Source organism: Limulus polyphemus, unplaced genomic scaffold, assembly GCF_000517525.1.
Source record: "Limulus polyphemus unplaced genomic scaffold, Limulus_polyphemus-2.1.2 Scaffold1129, whole genome shotgun sequence".
NCBI classification, from domain to species: Eukaryota; Metazoa; Arthropoda; class Merostomata; order Xiphosura; family Limulidae; genus Limulus; species Limulus polyphemus.
The window spans coordinates 141662-160416 of record NW_013666739.1 but is presented as its reverse complement, the minus strand read 5'-3'; the positions used below and the strand labels follow the sequence as shown (position 1 = coordinate 160416).

General features: G+C 31.6%; 1 protein-coding gene across 1 annotated transcript; it reads left to right on the top strand.

The window, feature by feature from the left end:
- Nucleotides 1-856: 856 nt before the first annotated feature.
- Nucleotides 857-18025, top strand: LOC106462268 (probable insulin-like peptide 7). Its single transcript, XM_022389466.1, has 4 exons — nt 857-974; nt 12443-12592; nt 15689-15840; nt 17719-18025. The coding sequence occupies exons 2-4, from the start codon at nt 12477-12479 to the stop codon at nt 17898-17900; spliced, it is 450 nt and encodes a 149-aa protein (XP_022245174.1). The 5' UTR covers nt 857-974; nt 12443-12476; the 3' UTR covers nt 17901-18025.
- The last annotated feature ends 730 nt before the right edge of the window (nt 18026-18755 follow it).

Sequence of the window (18755 nt, the reverse complement as noted above, 5' to 3'; positions counted from 1 at the left end):
CTTTCTACCAGAGAAATAGACAAGTGGGGTCGATTGTAAATGTTGTAATTTTAGTCTCATCCGCCATCAGGTTGAAAGGTTCTCTTTCGCAACCATGGCCTTCAGTTTTTGAATGAGAACTTTGCGTCTGATTGGCTTCAAATGTGGTTTCGAACCTGTTACTATTCTAAACGTCCAACTCTGAATGTTTTCTGCTTACATATAAAACATTGAACACTCATTTGACTGAAATTATGTGTCCTTTTTTTTTCGCCATCATATAACACTATCATTCTACAAATATTTCTCTTTAGGAAAGACTTTTTATATTTTTCTCCAATCTACATGTGAAAGCATTAAACCATCGATTGTTGTAGAATTTACCGTGAAAGAAGTATACATATAAACACGTCACTTGTGGTGCCACCACTCGCATCTGCGCAACACAATGGAGTATTGGTCACATAAAGTACGATTAACACCTTTGCACAATCTGCAGTTCTGTCATTTACATACGTCGAATAATATATGAAATGGTGAAAACAAAAGAAATGCTCATCATAGCCATAATAGTTATTATTTTTATTTTTGAAGGTTTATTCAACAGAAACGCTTTAGTATACGGTAAAACCTACCATGTTCCATAAACTCTGCTAATACAGTACGACGTCACTAGACCATAACCAATAGAATGACAACCTGGTAACCTCCCCTGCGTGATGAAAACGAATATGTACCTCACAACTTCAGTTCAAGCTAAAGACGATAGGTGTCTTGTTTTGTTTCACAGAATAATAATATTCTGTTAAACAAGACAATTTTACACAAATTTCAGATTATTTTTCACTCTTTATTTTAGATTGTGGATAAAAAAAGTTTGTTTTAGTTTAAATTCTTAATATCAAAAGCTTGAACAAGTAAGAAAAACGAGAGATTTTTAAAGATATTGAATCATCTCCACGAAGCGTGATCTTCATCCTTTTGAACAACTCTTTGTAAGTAAAGTCAAAATACAATAAGTCTTTATAATATAAATATACTACTTAGGGGTAAGTAAACTTGGTAATGTTAAGAAAAGATAAAAGACAATAAATGTTAGTGGTAAAAACGTAGGTCTATTGTTAAAAAGAAAGGACCATAACCCTTCACAGTACACGTGGTCAGTCAGGATAGACGGTTGATCTTTATAACTTTGCAGCCATAAGAAACTTTAGAAGATAAGGATAGCAAACAATCAGAAAATTAATTCGTTTCTAACAGGTATATATTTTCTGGTGTAAAGCTAATGGAGCAATCGGTTAACGTTTATAGTTTAGATATACACGGCAATGATAAGAAAAGTTTGAAAACAAATAGACGTCAATAGTACACATACGTTCTTAACGGGTAACTACAGGTGAAGTACAAACTGCTGATGTACTATCTAACTGTAAGTCAGACTATAAAATGTTAATATGTTGGTGAAGTACAAACTGCTGATATACTATCTAATTGTAAGTCAGGCTATAAAATGTTAATATGTTGGTGAAGTACAAACTGGTGATGTACTATCGAACTGTAAGTCAGGCTATAAAATGTTAATATGTTGGTGAAGTACAAACTGGTGATGTACTATCGAACTGTAAGTCAGACTATAAAATGTTAATATGTTGGTGAACTACAAACTGGTGATGTACTATCTAACTGTAAGTCAGGCTATAAAATGTTAATATGTTGGTGAAGTACAAACTGCTGATGTACTATCTAACTGTAAGTCAGACTATAAAATGTTAATATGTTGGTGAAGTACAAACTGCTGATGTACTATGTAACTGTAAGTCAGACTATAAAATGTTAATATGTTGGTGAAGTACAAACTGCTGATGTACAATCTGATGAAAATGACTCTTTGGCCAGTATTATCAGTAATCCAGATGATTCAAAGGAACCACGATTTTAGAATATATGTCGTTTTAATAACTGCGTCATACGACTATTGAGATGTAACGACCAATTAGCTTTTAATTCGACCTCAATCGCATTTTACAATTTTCTTACTTTAAATGATAATTTGTGAAAAATTCCAAACAACATTTCTTATCTTTAGTAAAAAGAGTTATGAAAGAAAAATCTTCATGCATTGCAGATTAAAATACTTGTTGACTCTATCCATATGATAATTATATCAAACTAAAAATAAATAAGTTCTGAGCAGTTGTTTGAAGTAGAAGGACCGAGGCTTTAAAATCAAATTAATACGTCTATTGTTATGATTAACGCTGAATATGTCGTATAGTCTCATATTTGATGATCTAACATGATAAATCGGTGCTAAACTTAAATGTATATACACTAACTTCTTTGATGTTCTACCTATGACATTCACGGGAAATGGGATGTAAACAACGCAAAAGCTCGACAGCCTCATTTGTCAAGTCAGCTTTCAACTTCCGGTAATTTCCAGAAGCCTGCTTCCCAGGTGCTGGAGGTTTGGATACAGTCAATGTGTGTGTGTGCTGCGAATCTTGAAAACTATCTTTTCTTAAACTGACTTTAATTGATGTTTTTTACTTTCTACCAGTATAAAAAACAAACAAACGTGATAACGTTTAGTGCAAGGTTTGTTATGAATATATTTACAGTAGAAAAAAAGAAACAAAACATTAACTAAAACTAAAACAATAGTAATTTCTTCTCCTCAAACTATATTAAAAATTATTATAATCAGTTCAACTTGTTTGATTTTTCATGACAGTCCGCCATCATAGGCAATTAAAATACAACATCCAGGGTTTCCGTAAAAAAGCAGTATTAGCTAAAATAGAAAAGGTAAACTGTAAAAAAAGCAGTATTAGCTAAAATAGAAAAGGTAAACTGTAAAAAAGCAGTATTAGCTAAAATAGAAAAGGTAAACTGTAAAAAAGCAGTATTAGCTAAAATAGAAAAGGTAAACTGTAAAAAAAGCAGTATTAGCTAAAATAGAAAAGGTAAACTGTAAAAAAGCAGTATTAGCTAAAATAGAAAAGGTAAACTGTAAAAAAGCAGTATTAGCTAAAATAAAAAAGGTAAACTGTAAAAAAAGCAGTATTAACTAAAATAGAAAAGGTAAACTGTAGAAAAAGCAGTATTAGCTAAAATATAAAATGAAAACTGTAGTTTGAGTCTAATAAGTAAAAAAAGAAGAAGTTTGTTTTGAACTTGGTGCAAAACTAATCGAGGGCTATCTGTGCTAGCCGTCTGTAATTTAGAAGCTATAGACTAGAGGGGAGGTAGATAATGTTAACCGCTAGCTCTTGGTCTACTTTTTTACCGACGAATAGTGACATTCACCGCATACCATAACTCCCCCACGGCTGAGAAGACGAGCATGTTCAAAGACATGCAGATTTCAAATCAAGCGCCCTAACCACCAGGCCAAAATAAAGAACAAGAAACACGAATGTATCAAGCACATTGTTAATTGGATCGTGCATATCAATGTTCAAACGATTTTTGTTGCTGTCTTTAAGATTTATTGACAGCCTGAGACCTATACTAACGCAAAAACAGAGAAAAATATATCTTGGTATAGCAATGTACCGCATTTTAGCACGTTGTCAACAGGTCGATTAACGTCAACTCGAAGGTGAAAGTCTGAATGTTATCCAAACTGTAGACTCTTGTTTTATTAAGGAAATCTACGAAGAAAAGATTTAAAATCTCAAATCATTTTTTGAAGCGTGCTCTCTGAATATAAAAATGTATTAATATTAGCTTATACAGATGTATTAGAGAAATGTAAACCTGCCTGCTTATACTAGCATAGTTAAAAGCTAATCTGACTTACAGAAACAAATTTGTAGATTATTAGATATTAAATTTTATCTTATGCACTATTTTTTCTGACTTTTTCTGATTTTTCATCATGTACGTCAGACAGTTAAAATAAATCCTATTTTGTCATGTTCAGCTCTGCATCATAAACGTTAATATGATTTTTGTCAAGTTAAGCTATGCAACATACAAAAATGATATAATTTCCGTCAAGTTCGAGTGCGCATCGTAAAAAATTAATATTATTTTTTTGTTGAGAGTTTGACCTTTAATCTCCCCAGTACCTTATATCTGTTATATATCAGTTATTGCCTGGATGATGTAAGTGATAAAGCGACAGACAGCTCTGACCTACTGTTTAACACGTATGTACAGATATAAACTTATTAGTTTATTTCTCCAAATTCAAAACATCATAATTCTAATGCAGATTCCCCGTCTTCTTGAATGAGAATACATTGTCAACAAACAATACAAATGTTACAAGTGTAAAATAATATTCAAAGTGTAGGAATGGGTGCACCAAAAAGTGAGGAAACAAGGTAGGAATGAGCATGATGTACAATCTCACAAGGGGACGTGTCTAACATCCTGTCCATGCCTATTTCATTTATTTTTTCTATCCTGTACACAATAAGCCAGTTGTTTAAACTTATCAAACTTAGTTATGCTTATCATACAAGGACTACAGGTATTTGTGAATGGAATTATTGAAGGCGATACATATACTGTAAAGTCTGTTTATACGGCACCAGAAGAATCAGATATTCATGTGGACTCATAACTTGTATGTTTTCTTTACTTTACAACTTGTCCCTTCTTTTGCATGAGAAGGCAACAGGATTTCCTACATTACCTATATAGGTCGATTAAAATACAAAAATAAAAACCAATCCTAATAGTTTTCTGTATATCGACGTCATGGATTTCTTATTGTCTATATAAATATTGAAGAATCATATATACACTTTTATTTGTACCCATAAGTTATATAGTATCATGAACAAAGAAAAACGAAGTAGAAATGGCCGTGATGTTGGGCACTCCTCCTTGTGAAGATGTATAGAAAAAGTTTTATTACACTATGCACATTCCTGCCTTGTTTCCTCACTTTTTGGTGAACCCATTCCGACACTTTTAATGTTTTTTTAAAATATTTTTTCCACTTGTTCATGCACGTTTTTTCATACAGGGTGACATGATCTTATACATCATTCATTCATTTCTGATGATATCCTGTATGCATATACAGGGTGACGTGTCTTTATACATCATTCATTCATTTCTGATGATATCGTGTATGCATATATTCAGTGTGGGTGTGCCCCATAATATTATGCCAAATAATGCTGTGTGTGTGTATGGTGTGCATTTTCTTCACTTATGGTGTATGTGCATATTGTGGGTGTGCGTATGTACTGTACACCCTTTAGTGTAACATGTCATTTGGATGATATAGTGTGAGTTGTGTGTATATACTAAGGGTTGAAAATTGGTTAATTAATTTAATAATTTACTTCACGCTAGCACTAGCACGTGGTCCCTGTGCTGTTGTTCTATTTGGTTAACTTATATCTATGTTAAGTTTGTTTGTTACACAGCTAGAAGCGTTCGACAATGTCAGTCAGTCAGCAAGATTGAGAAATTTGTGGTTTTGTGAATTTTTTTATCTGTTATGCTGACTTTCTCAAATGGTTCTATGGCTTGTAATTTTGTATGTGGTTTGTTTATCGCCTAAGGGTGTTTCTCAAATACTTTTGAAGATGTATTATTTGGTTGTTAAAGGAGTATATGAGTGGATAGTTTGTACTGTATATCCGCCCCATTTGTACTACTAATGCCTTACTTATGATTAAGAAAACTAGAAGAAAGGATGTTAAGTATTTGTTTCGTACTTCTGTATTAAGACACTGTTATTTGATGCAGAGTTTTTCACAAAAATTACAATAGTTTTGCTAGTGTTGCTGTTGTTTGTAGTTAAGCACAAAGCTACACGAAGGGTTATTTGTGCTCTGCCCACCATAGGTATCGAAACCCGGTTTCTAGCGGTTTACGTCCGCAGATATATCGCTGCGCCACTGGGGGGTGTTTTGTTAGTGATGAAAACTAACATGTTGATGAAACATGTTATAGCACTATGTTTAAGTCTAAAAGAAAATCGTTACTGCCATTGTAGCACCTCAACAGAGAATAGAAACAAAACATTTTAGACTAACAAAACACCAGTACGATGGAAAAAAAACCAGGAAAGTTTAGAAAACAACACTGCAAGTGAACGCAAATAATAACTCCTACAAGGTCAGCGGGTTACAACCCTTATATACGTAATAATATCAACAAATATTACAAAACGTTTTTGAATTTTATAAAGAAAAGTAGGGATCGATATTATATATACGTAACCTAGCTAGCTATAGTAATATATAAAGTTTTAAAGCTACATAAAGTGTTAAAACAAGAAAGACAACACTACAAAACTGAGTTACTTAAAATTAAAAAAAAGTATCCATACTTTTGCAAATCACTGTAATTATGTTATCCAGAGCCAAAGTAGGGATAAAAAAAGTTTTAAGTAACACAGTTTTGTAGTTTTGAATTTCTTGTTTCAATACTTTTTGTAGCATTAAAACTTTCTATATTATTATAGGTTACGTATATATCGATCCCTACTTGTCTTTATAAAATTTAAAAACTTTTTATTATACTTCTGTGTTTCCTGTGTATTTTTGTGTGCCAGAAATACCAAGCGTGAGGTGCGTGTATAACCGATTCGATTTTATTACTCACAGGATATCTATCAACCCACCCTCAAATCTAATTATATGCCCAAAGTAGGGCATCGTCCGTTTTATATATATATACTAGAAAGAAATATTTGGAACCCTGGACGGAAGACTTCTGTGAAAGAATTAGAGCGATATCGCCATTTTTTTCTGTACGTTTGTCTGGAAAAGTCAGTTACTTAATTACTTAGATGAAAATTCGTTGAAATATTGAAATTTTCATTCACTCAATAAACACGTAAATAGCGCTTTAGACGGCTATATAAGTACAATAAGCTTTATTGAAATGGTCCTTGTTAATATTCAGACATTTTAAAAGTGGTTTTAAAGGGGTGATTTTTATAGATGTCATTTTGTTTTATCACGATCCCTACTATTAAGTATTACCATACTTTATTATACTCTAATCCCTATTGCTTTAATGACGATCAGATCATTGTTAGGACTGAAATGAGCCGTAATTTTTCATGTGTTTAAAAAATACAAGGAAGCCCAATGTCTTATAATTTAAGGAAGAGTTTGACAATTCATGCAACATAAATTATACATATGATAAGAGGTAATAGAGATTCAATAAGAAACTTACTTTAATTGAACTCCTATAAACAAGAAACTAAAATAATTAAACTACGTTATGGGAATTTCTGGTTCTCATACCTCTAAAACATAATACATTGGGACACGCTCTTGTTGAGAAGATTGCATGAAATGAATTCTTAACATTGTTTCGTAATCAAAGTTTAATTTGAAGAGAAAACTCGTTCTATTTACTATTTAGTACAATTAACATTTACTCAACATGACACTTTACTAAATTTAACCCGCTTTTCTCTCTTAAGAAGGTAAAGAATCAAACTAATTCAGAAAACAATGTTTTGAATCCAGAATCTCCGCCTTCTGACAAAACTTTTGTTCCACTTTTACGAGATTTCTTTGTCAGCTTTGAGCCTGCTCTAAGCCTGCTCTAACTGTTTTGGTAAGGTAGGTAGCCGCAGGAGGTCTAGTCGGAGAATAAAATAATATCTTGGTAGGGCCCCCTAATGGCTCATCGATAAGTCTGACGGCTTATAACGCTTACAACCATGCTTCGATACCCGCAGTAGGCACAGCACAGATAGTCCATTGTGTAGCTTTGCGCTTAACAATAAACTAATCAAAAGTTAAGAAGGTTGTCACAACTCAGCTCACTTGTTTAGAACAATAGATAAGTAATCTTTAAAACCTTCTGCTGTGTATTTGAGTTTTAATAAGTTTGATCTCATTCATCTTTAAGACACTAAAATAGAAATAAACTGAACAACATTTAAATTTTAATTCTTTCTCGCAATGCCACAGAATGAATTTACAGGTTAAATTGGAAATCAAGTGTCTAAGTACAGTTAAAGACACGTAAGCAGGATAATTAGTTATGGCTCTTACACCTATAGAAACTAACATGTCTATTGAAAATACCCTAAGAATAATAGTTTGTCTTATATCGATGCTCTCAGTTTTTTACAATATTTTTAGTGTGTTAAGATATTAATGTAACCCAACAGTATTAGATATACCCTAAAAAGAACACACTAATGTGTTGTACAGACTAAATTAAATATTTATAATAGTATCTTTCGGCTTTTAATATAATTAAAATGCTCATTTCATAACAAGATTTGTCTGACACTACATTATTGTCACGCAGTGAAGAGAGACCTGCCGGTTTTGTTGTTGTTTTGTTATTGAGAAATCACGATGCATAATTAATTTAGTTAAAAAAGACTAATGAATATATACATAAAAGCCATTTTAATTGGCTCTTATAAATCCATTTTCTTTCTTTGTAGCGCAATTCAAGTAATTCCTGTACCAGTAATCTGTACATACATAACAATTTATAAAAGATGGAGACTTCCATCTATCTCGACAGTCTGTTCATACATAATAATTTATATAAGATTACAATAATGTATTTATAAATTTTATTCACTCGTGATATCCAGCAAGACAGGAATGGTTAGCATATGTTCTTAAAATGTAAAATTACATCAAAATAATTCTGGGATCTGTAAGAAGATGCTTATCACACATTGTGTCTTACAGTGTCGTTAGACATGTAATCAACCAAACGTCAGTCTTACAAAACTAATATTTAAGGATAAAATGGTCATATGTGTCTTAAAAAATCCTTAGACGTGTAAGCAACCAAACGGTAGTTTTACAAAACTAATATTAAAAGTTAAAGTGACCATACGCGTCTTGAAAACCCTTAGACGTATAATCTACCAATTTTAGTCTCACAAAGCTAAAACGACACGTTAAATGTCAGATGTATATCGTGCTGTTTTAGGATATATCTAAAATTATTTAGATATAACTTTATATAGATATATTCACCAACAAATACCTGAATAATTTACAGTTATCTTATTTGGTAATTTTGATAGATTAAGCGAGATATAGTTATTTAAGTAATATAGGCATGCTTGTACAGAGGGTTAATCGCATGTTATAAGAACGATTTGCATATACTAATATAGACATATGCTACCAAGAAGTACATGTTAACATATGTATATTTGGCTATGAAGAATTCCCGACTTTTGGACAGTGCAGTGTTGCCGTGGATAGACGTATGTTTGTAGAATATGCCATATTTTATGTTACAACTCTTCCCGATATTCCTAGAGCCAAAGGACGCAACATTTCATGGAATGGTTTTGAATGTTCTTGTGGAAGTGCAAAATTTGCCCAGAAAAACATTTAGGAAAGCAACGGTTTCCAAATAAACTACAGTCCAACCCAATTAGAGACACTGACCTCATCCGCAAAGTGAAGGCTATGGTTAAGAAAGAGAACCTTCTGACCCAAAATTTTATTACAGTGCAACTAGACATTATTATTTCATTAACAACATAACATACAAGGGTTTGAACTTGTCGAAAGTTCACGAACTTTCAACCACACCTCAAACCCAACGACTGTTCTAATCGGAAAGATGGCCGAAAATTGATATCACAGCATTGACCTTCTAACACATGCCTTCAAGTCCCTTTGAACTACTTAAACGTGGTCTTAAAAACCAACGTCCACTAGCACGGAGAGTTCGTTGAAAATTCTTCAAGCTGTGTGATCTAGAATTAACCCGCTATTCTTCGCAGAAGATTATTAAAATAGAAATTTTAGCGTCGGGGAATGACGCGTAATGAAGAATATCAAACTGAGTACGACGGATGATGTTGAAGGAGTGGCATGGGTCATAGAATAACGTTTTGTAAAGAGCGATTAGCCTTTAATAATAATAATAATAATATATATATATATATATATGAAATCTATTACTTAGGCCTCAATTATTTTTAGTCAATAACAATGAGTTAACATACCTGATGACTGTCTGATTAACCATTGAATTGAGGGTGGAATACATCGAAACAAAATATCTTAAATAAACTACTCCATTTGCTCTATCCTTGCGAATACTTTAGCTCTTTTTGAAAGTCATGTATCTATTGGTTCCTGTAATGACCTTTGGATAATTTAATACAAACAATGTTTTAGAACAAGAATACTTTACTTTACTCATCAAAAATCTAGATAGAAGCATTGCTCTAGGCTAAGTAATTTTTGTTGACATACGTTATTAATTGAACATTTTCTTTCTTTCCAATCCCTTCTTGTCTAATAAAAATAACTGTAGGCGGGAATATTAAGTTCAGCAATGAAAGCACCTTGAACGACGTCACCTCACTTCTAATTGACTTTATTCTTTATTGGTTCCGTTAAGAATATACAGTAATTATGTTGTAGGTGTCACATATTCGCAACAACTTATCATAATAACACGTTTTCTTAGGTGCCAAAAGCTGAAATAATTAAGGCTTTTTCACAAGATGATTTTCCTTTTACCTTAATTCACAAAATAGTTATCGAAGTCTATTATAAGTCGTTGTTATCACCATTTACTGAACGTAAAAAACATAAATACTTATCTGATATGCAGATGGTAAAATTTTGAACACGCTATATTTTGCGATTTTTAACTTAAAAATAAACTTATTCTTGAGATATCAGTGCTACTTAATTACTTAAGAACTAAAGTTTCATGTGCTTCATTGTTCAAATAAGAGTCAGTTTTAAACATTCGTATATAGATACAACTCATGAAAATAGTCAGTTTCAAACATTCATATATAGATACAACTCATGAAATTAATCAGTTTTAAACATTCGTATATAGATACAACTCATGAAAATAGTCAGTTTCAAACATTCATATATAGATACAACTCATGAAATTAATCAGTTTTAAACATTCATATATAGATACAACTCATGAAATTAGTCAGTTATAAACATTCATATATAGATACAACTCATGAAATTAATCAGTTTTAAACATTCATATATAGATACAACTCATGAAATTAGTCAGTTATAAACATTCATATATATAGATACAACTCATGAAATTAATCAGTTTTAAACATTCATATATAGATACAACTCATGAAATTAGTCAGTTTTAAACATTCATTCATATATAGATACAACTCATGAAATTAGTCAGTTTTAAACATTCATATATAGATACAACTCATGAAATTAGTCAGTTTTAAACATTCATATATAGATACAACTCATGAAATTAGTCAGTTTTAAACATTCATATATAGATACAACTCATGAAATTAGTCAGTTTTAAACATTCATATATAGATACAACTCATGAAATCAGTTTTAAAAATTCATATATGGATACAGCTCATGAAAATCAAGCAGAAATTTTGAAAGGCTTATACACGTTTTGAGGTTGTTTAAAGTTTTAGTGCAGACCTAAATCAGGTACCACTGGTCACTTATACCAGGTAAAGACTTATAATCTTATCGAACTAAAGATGACTGATAAAATCTACTGAACCTTCCAAGGTGATGTGCAACCTGTCTCTCGTCCGAATTCATTCAAATAAATAAATGGTATCTGAAGCCGAAGAAGTTAGATATGTCGATTTCATTTTCATAAAATTAACTTAAAAGTATTGGCAGCATAAGAAATATAAAAATGTACGAAACTATGTGTTTCAGTCTATGTTTCCTAAATTATAATTGTAGTCCGAGCACTTAAATTTTACATAACCAACACTTATTGATTTCAATGATTCACTGGGGAAAAGTTCAGAAATGGGTAGTATCGTATGGCAGATAAACATTTATACTGTAAATCTAGCATTATTACTTTAAACTACATACTAAACAATCAGCCTTACCACATCACAATCACCTGAAATTATATAATATTAGCCTATGAGTTGTAGACCTAAATACATTCTGTTTCCTGTGTTTAATTTTTATCTTGTGTTGCTCAGTATCATAATGTAGAATTATTTTAAAAAATGTGATTGGTGTTTCATTGTTGTTGGGGTACAATAGAGCATAAATCATTGATCACTTATCCTGATTACGGTTTATATCTAATCTTAATATAATCACAAAATATTTACATTTAGAGCCAGTTGAATATTTTTTATATATTTAACATTTTATTGACCAACTTGACTTACTCGCACAAAAGGAACCACTGGTTGAAATATGTTAATGCCTTTCTGGTTTCTTCCTTCCGTTGTGTGGTTTAGATTTTTTCAAACTCGATCTGAAGCTTCCTTTCTTAATGTTTGCCCCCCCCCCCAGTGGCACAGCGGTATGTCTTCGGACTTATAATGCTAGGATCCGGGTTTCGATACCTGTGGTGGGCAGAACACAGATAGCCCATTGTGTAGCTTTGTGCTTAATTACAAACAAGATTTAAAATTAGGTACTTAATATTCAAGGTCTTACTTGAGGCTATATATTAATTTTCTTTAAATTTTATAGTTATTTAATCATATCCTTTCCTTGAATGTTTTTTTTTTCAGATTCGGCCTATATGTTCTATCGCTTTGCCGCCATATGGAAAAAGTACAGCAAAGCCAAAGCTTTGTAAGTCACCTATGGACGACATTCTTGATTGTGAGTTTCGTGAGCGCTTCTGCTCATTCATCCTGGGAGACTGTTTTTAGAACTAGGTGAGTAGACACATTGAAAACCACAGACTAGTCACCTGACTCAAACAAGTGAGTCATTTGCTTATGCCTTATTCGACTGGTCTAGAGAGTCAAGTGGCTCGTTGAAATGAGTTCAGGCTATATTTTAATTCTCTAGCAAACTTCCTTGGATGATGGGTCAGGCTACTATTTATCCATGTAAAATGACTTGTTACAAGTTAGACGACTCATCATCTTTGATGAAAGACGAAATATCGAATTTAAACAAATCGCTATAAGAGTGTAATGACTCTTCATACGAGTAGGGCGACTTACTATCTGAGTCTAATATTTCGATATCCAAGTACAATAACCGTCATGCGAGTTGAACAACTCAGCATAAGATTCCTAAATTCTTAGCACATAGTAACATCTCTTTTATAGCCTAAAGGAAATTTTATTATGTATTAAGAAGTTTAATGAAACCAAAAATACATAATTCAAGTATCGAAGTGTCAACAATATTATCAATACTTTTACATTCAGAACTTCTGTGGTTTAATGAGTCAAATTAAAAGCATAAACTACGTATGTATTACATATTACAATAGTGCTGTAAGAATCCCAAAAATATAATTCATTCAGTATACTTACACATGATGCATAAATGAAATATTGTATTTCACATGAGTTCGTCTACATTATTCTTCACGCGTCTGACTGAGACATAGCCAGGTTGCTCGTGAATCTTATCACTTTCTTTGGGGAAAGTGTCTGATGCTGATGTTTAATAACTTTTTCAAAGAGAATCAGTGTATTTACTATTAAATTTGTATATGACATGTTAATTATGTAAAACGGGAGTCAACATGAATAATGTTATCAGCCACAAGTTTATCATGAAGATCTCAGCTTGAGAAGTATCAGAATCTTCGAAATATTGCTATTATTTCCTGAATAATTTACCCAATTTGTTATATCCCAGCCGGCCTGACGAGTCCTGGTATTAAAAGAAAGGCCTCGTCGACACTAGATGAACCAGATGTAGTGTGGTGGACATATTATTACCTTATTCTTCCTTGCTTTCATTCATACGTTTTCAGAATTACTAATGTATTTTTCTCTCGTTGACAATATAGTTTTGACTCGCTCATGGAACAAGAAGTCTAGCTTTCTGGTTCGCCAATTCTCCCGCATGATATCAAATTTAAATGAAGTAAAAATATAATAAATAACGTGTGCTTAAATAAATAAATAATTAATATTGTGTTATTAATCCTTACCGTAATTGTCACTTGCAAGTGACTTAAATGAAGTTGGTAATAATTACACCACACTACTTATTTAATACAGTTCACACCATAAAGCTGTTGGCCAAACAACTTGTAACATAATTAGTGCCTAGACCACAACAATGTCTATCGTATCCCAGCCGGCATAATTAGCCCTGAAATTACACGAATTATCTTGACTTACGGTAAATTTGTGGCGATAAGATATATAAGCACATACTCAAACACATTTAACTTGGTGTGTTATTTGTTTTTTTAAGAACACCAGTTGTATTAGTTTCGATTCTTTCAGAGAGAGAATAGTATTGAACTCTAGCAGTACTTTATCAATAAGGTCTGATATAGATCCCAATTTTATGCATTTTCCAACTGATTTTATGAGTACTCTTTAATATTTTCTTATTTATATCCATTGGTATGTGGCTTTCAGAAATTTGTTCTCAAAAACTTAGGCCTAATCCACACTTTAAAATACACCAACTTGCTAAATTTCCTAAAAATCATTTGTCATTTAATAGCACTTTTTTCATCATACAGGACTCGAAAACAATAGTGATTTGATCCACTATAAGTTTTAACAACACATTTAAAACTTAGGAGGTATTCATAAAGATACAATGGGTTCGGTATTTGGGGTGGAAAATGTTTGCTACCAGTATTAGGGTGCTGGCGAAAGAACATACTAAAAAAAAACAACAACCTGGATTCTTCTTGTACAGTGTATAGTAATTAGTCCGCTTGCTACTGTCCGGCATGGCCAGGTGGTTAGGGCGGTCGACTCGCAATCTGTGGGTCGCGGGTTCGAATCCCCGTCACACCAAACATTCTCACTCTTTCAGCCGTGGGGGCGTTATAATGTGACGGTCAATCCCACTATTCGTTGGTAAAAGAGTAGCCCAAGAGTTGGCGGTGGGTGGTGATGACTAGCTGCCTTTCCTCTAGTCTTACACTGCTAAATTAGGTACGGCTAGCGCAGATAGCCCTCATTAACTTTGCGCGAAATTCAAAAACAAACAAACCGCTTGCTACTTAGCGATCATTAAACAACTGTATATGCTCACAGGTTTACTATTATTTACTATCGTGACTTTTTGTTACTTATTCCGCCATCAGAGTGATTTCCCATATTCACTGGTTACACGTTAGATCTGTCAAATCAGTAACGTGACTCTATATAACCACGGGTCCTCTGCTACTTAAAGAGTCATAAGTGCGACTCTTTTATAACCACGATTCCCTGCTACTTAAAGTCAAAAGAGATTGTATAGGTCATAGGTCAGGTCACATTTGGAATACTGTGTTCAATCTATATTCACGAATTTCCTGATATAATTGTTAAGTCATTAATGTAATTCTACAGTTACAGGCTCCTTGCTATACTTGGAGAGTTATTACCGTGATTCTCAAACCACAGGTTTCTTGCTCTCCCTCCCCCTAGATTACAATAATATATAAATAAAACAATAAAAGAGAAAATATTCTGAGACGTAACATATAAGAGTACTCGTGTGTGAACGTAATTACCGTTAGTCAAGAAATAAATACTAACGATGATAAATAGAAAACTACTGTTTTACTAGTTTTAGAAACAAGATTCGTACCGTCGTGCCCCCCAGTGGCACAGCGGTATGTCTGCGGACTTACAACGCTAAAAACCGGGTTTCGATACCCGTGGTGAGCAGAGCACAGATAGTCCTTGTGTAGCTTTGTGCATAATTAAAAACAAACGTACCGTCGACGTTTCATTAAACGAATATCGGGTGACGTGGAAACTTTTACTCAGTAATATACAACCTTTGATACACAATATTGGTTGTACATGTCAGGTTATTTTGTTGTCATGCAGAAGCAGGTTTGATTGGCAAGCAGTTTGGCATGAAGAGCGTCACCAGCGTTGTTTTCAGGAACTATTTAGTCACATGGAGTGGGCTTGTAGGAAGGATGTCTATAAACTAGAACGGATTAAACGGCACAGTACTATGATTCAAAGATCAATGGGTACGTAATCTTGTTTGTCTTTATGTTCTTTTATGAAAGAATTGTTCATTACTACTAAAAAAACGAAGAAACTATATTCATAGATAACAGTAACGGGCTGGATTATTAATTATTTTGATATTTTTCAAAATATACTCTCACTCAAAATGGAATTATTCATAAAATAATAGAATGTTTCTCTATTTATATTTATAGTTAAAGAAAGCTCTGTGCACTTTATTAACGCAGTTATTTTTTCACTTTTAACGTATAAAGACTTTGCAAACAGTTCTAGCACGTTTCTAAAATTCATTTTTTGTTGTTCTTTGCAAAAAAATTATAAAATTAACTTGACTACAATAATTTCAAATATATACCTGAAGTTGAAACCTATCTATGAAAAAAAACAATAATATTAACAACCAATCGTTAAATGTAAAAATACAACTATCAGGCATGAAAGTGAGAAAAAACCGCAATCAGATTTATAAAATTAATAAGAAAGAGCAATATAAATAATTAAATTAATAAAAGTAACAATCAAGTGCAATATCAATAATTAAATTTAATAAAAGTTAAAATATCAAATGTGATATCAATAATTAGATTTAATAAAAGTTAAAATATCAAATGTGATATCAGTAATTAAATTTACAAAACGTTATAATACTAAGTGTGATATCAATATTTAAATTTAATAAAAGTTAAAATACCAAGTGTGATATCAATAATTAAATTTAATAAAAGTTAAAATACCAAGTGTAATATCAATAATTAAATTTAATAAAAGTTATAATATCAAATGTAATATCAATAATTAAATCTAATAAAAGTTAAAATATCAAATTTGGTATCAATAATTTAATTTAATAAAAGTTATAATATCAAATGTGATATCAATAATTAAATTTACAAAAAGTTATTATACCAAGTGCGATATCAATAATTAGATTTAATAAAAGTTAAAAATATCAAATGTGATATCAATAATTAAATTTACAAAAAGTTATTATACCAAATGCGATATCAATAATTAGCTTTAATGAAAGTTAAAAATATCAAATGTGATATCAATAATTAAATCTAATAAAAGTTAAAATATCAAATGTGATATCAATAATTAAATTTACAAAAAGTTATTATACCAAGTGCGATATCAATAATTAGATTTAATAAAAGTTAAAAATATCAAATGTGATATCAATAATTTAATTTACAAAAAGTTACAATATCAAATGTAATATCAATAATCAAATGTATGAAGAGTTATAATATCAAATGTGATATCAATAATTACATTTATAAAAGTTACAATGTCAAGTGTAATATTAATAATTAAATTTATAAAAGTTACAATATCAAATGTAAGATAAATAATCAAATTTATAAAAAGTAACAATCAAGTATAATATCAATAATTAAATTTGTAAAAATAGCAGTCTAGTATAAACATATCAATTAAAAGATTTTAATAAGTAACAATAAAAAAGAAGTAATAATCAAGTTTATAGAAATAAACAATCAAATGTAAAAAATACGAATAATCATATGGAGAGGCAGAAACTATAAAGTCTGTAAGTAATAATATTAGAGAACTATAACTTCCCATTCTTTCCTTGAAGTTAAAAACATTTGTTTTAATAAAACGTATAATAAATATAAAATTACACAATGCATTATATAAAGTGATGTGTTTTACGTCTTGTTAATTTTTAAGAGATTGTTGGTTTAAGACAAAGTATTAGTGAACAACCAGCGATACTTACCTGCAATGTATGAAAGTGCGTTGAATTTATGGTCATTTCGAAACAACTGTAATTCAATTGAGGTTACATTAAAATAATTATACAAATATTTTGAAATATCAATTACTTATTTGTACTGTCTTCATTTCTACAGGTGATACCGGATCATTTTTGCCAGAAACTCTGGCACATAGTATACTAAGAAATGCTAAGCCAAGCAGAAGCTATCGATTCACCAAGCGAGGAATTATGTATGAATGTTGTCACAGCTCCATGGGCTGTTCCTGGGAAGAATATGCAGAATATTGTCCTCTTAACAGAAGAATACGAAACTAACCGGAAATCATCTAAATGATAAATTAAAGTTTATTGGAGTGGACAAACAAAAGTACGAAACTATCTAGATGTTAATATTAATCACTTATATATATCTTATTGGGAAAAAAAACAAAAAAAAACTGTCAGAAATGTTTTGAATATATGTCAAAATATAAAAGTGTAAGTAGAAAATAGAAACAAATGTATCAACATTATTACTTGGCCCTAACAGTGAATGTAGAAACTGGCGTCTTCTATCAATAAAGTCTGCTTTCAGAAAGTATGTCTTGTATATTCTTTCGTAAGCAGGAAAACAATCAACTATTTACACTTTACGATAAAGAACATGAACAGTGCTCGAATTGTAACTACTTTAACAAGAGAACTCTGTAAACAAACATTTTACGATAAAAGAACAAGAACAGTGCTCGAATTGTAACTACTTTAACAAGAAGAACTCTGTAAACAAACATTTTACGATAAAAGAACAAGAACAGTGCTCGAATTGTAACTACTTTAACAAGAGGAACTCTGTAAACAAAATGAAGGAAATGTACGGAGAACTTAATTATCACACTGATCGGTCACTAATTTAATCTAACTTAAGAGTTAACAATGGCTTTGTTATAAAACAAACATTAAGAGCAAACGATTGATGAAGATGATATTTGGCATAGGGATTATCAGTATGACTGTAGCTGTATACATGCATCTTCATTAAGACTATGTCAGTCATTAGTCTCACTCTCCGAACGTTCCATTTGCGCATTGTTGTTTACAAGGGGAACGAAATTGGTATTTATTTTATCAATGCGAACGACATTCCTTTCCGTAGCTCCATACTTCGAGCAACTGATGTCAACAAAAAGTTGT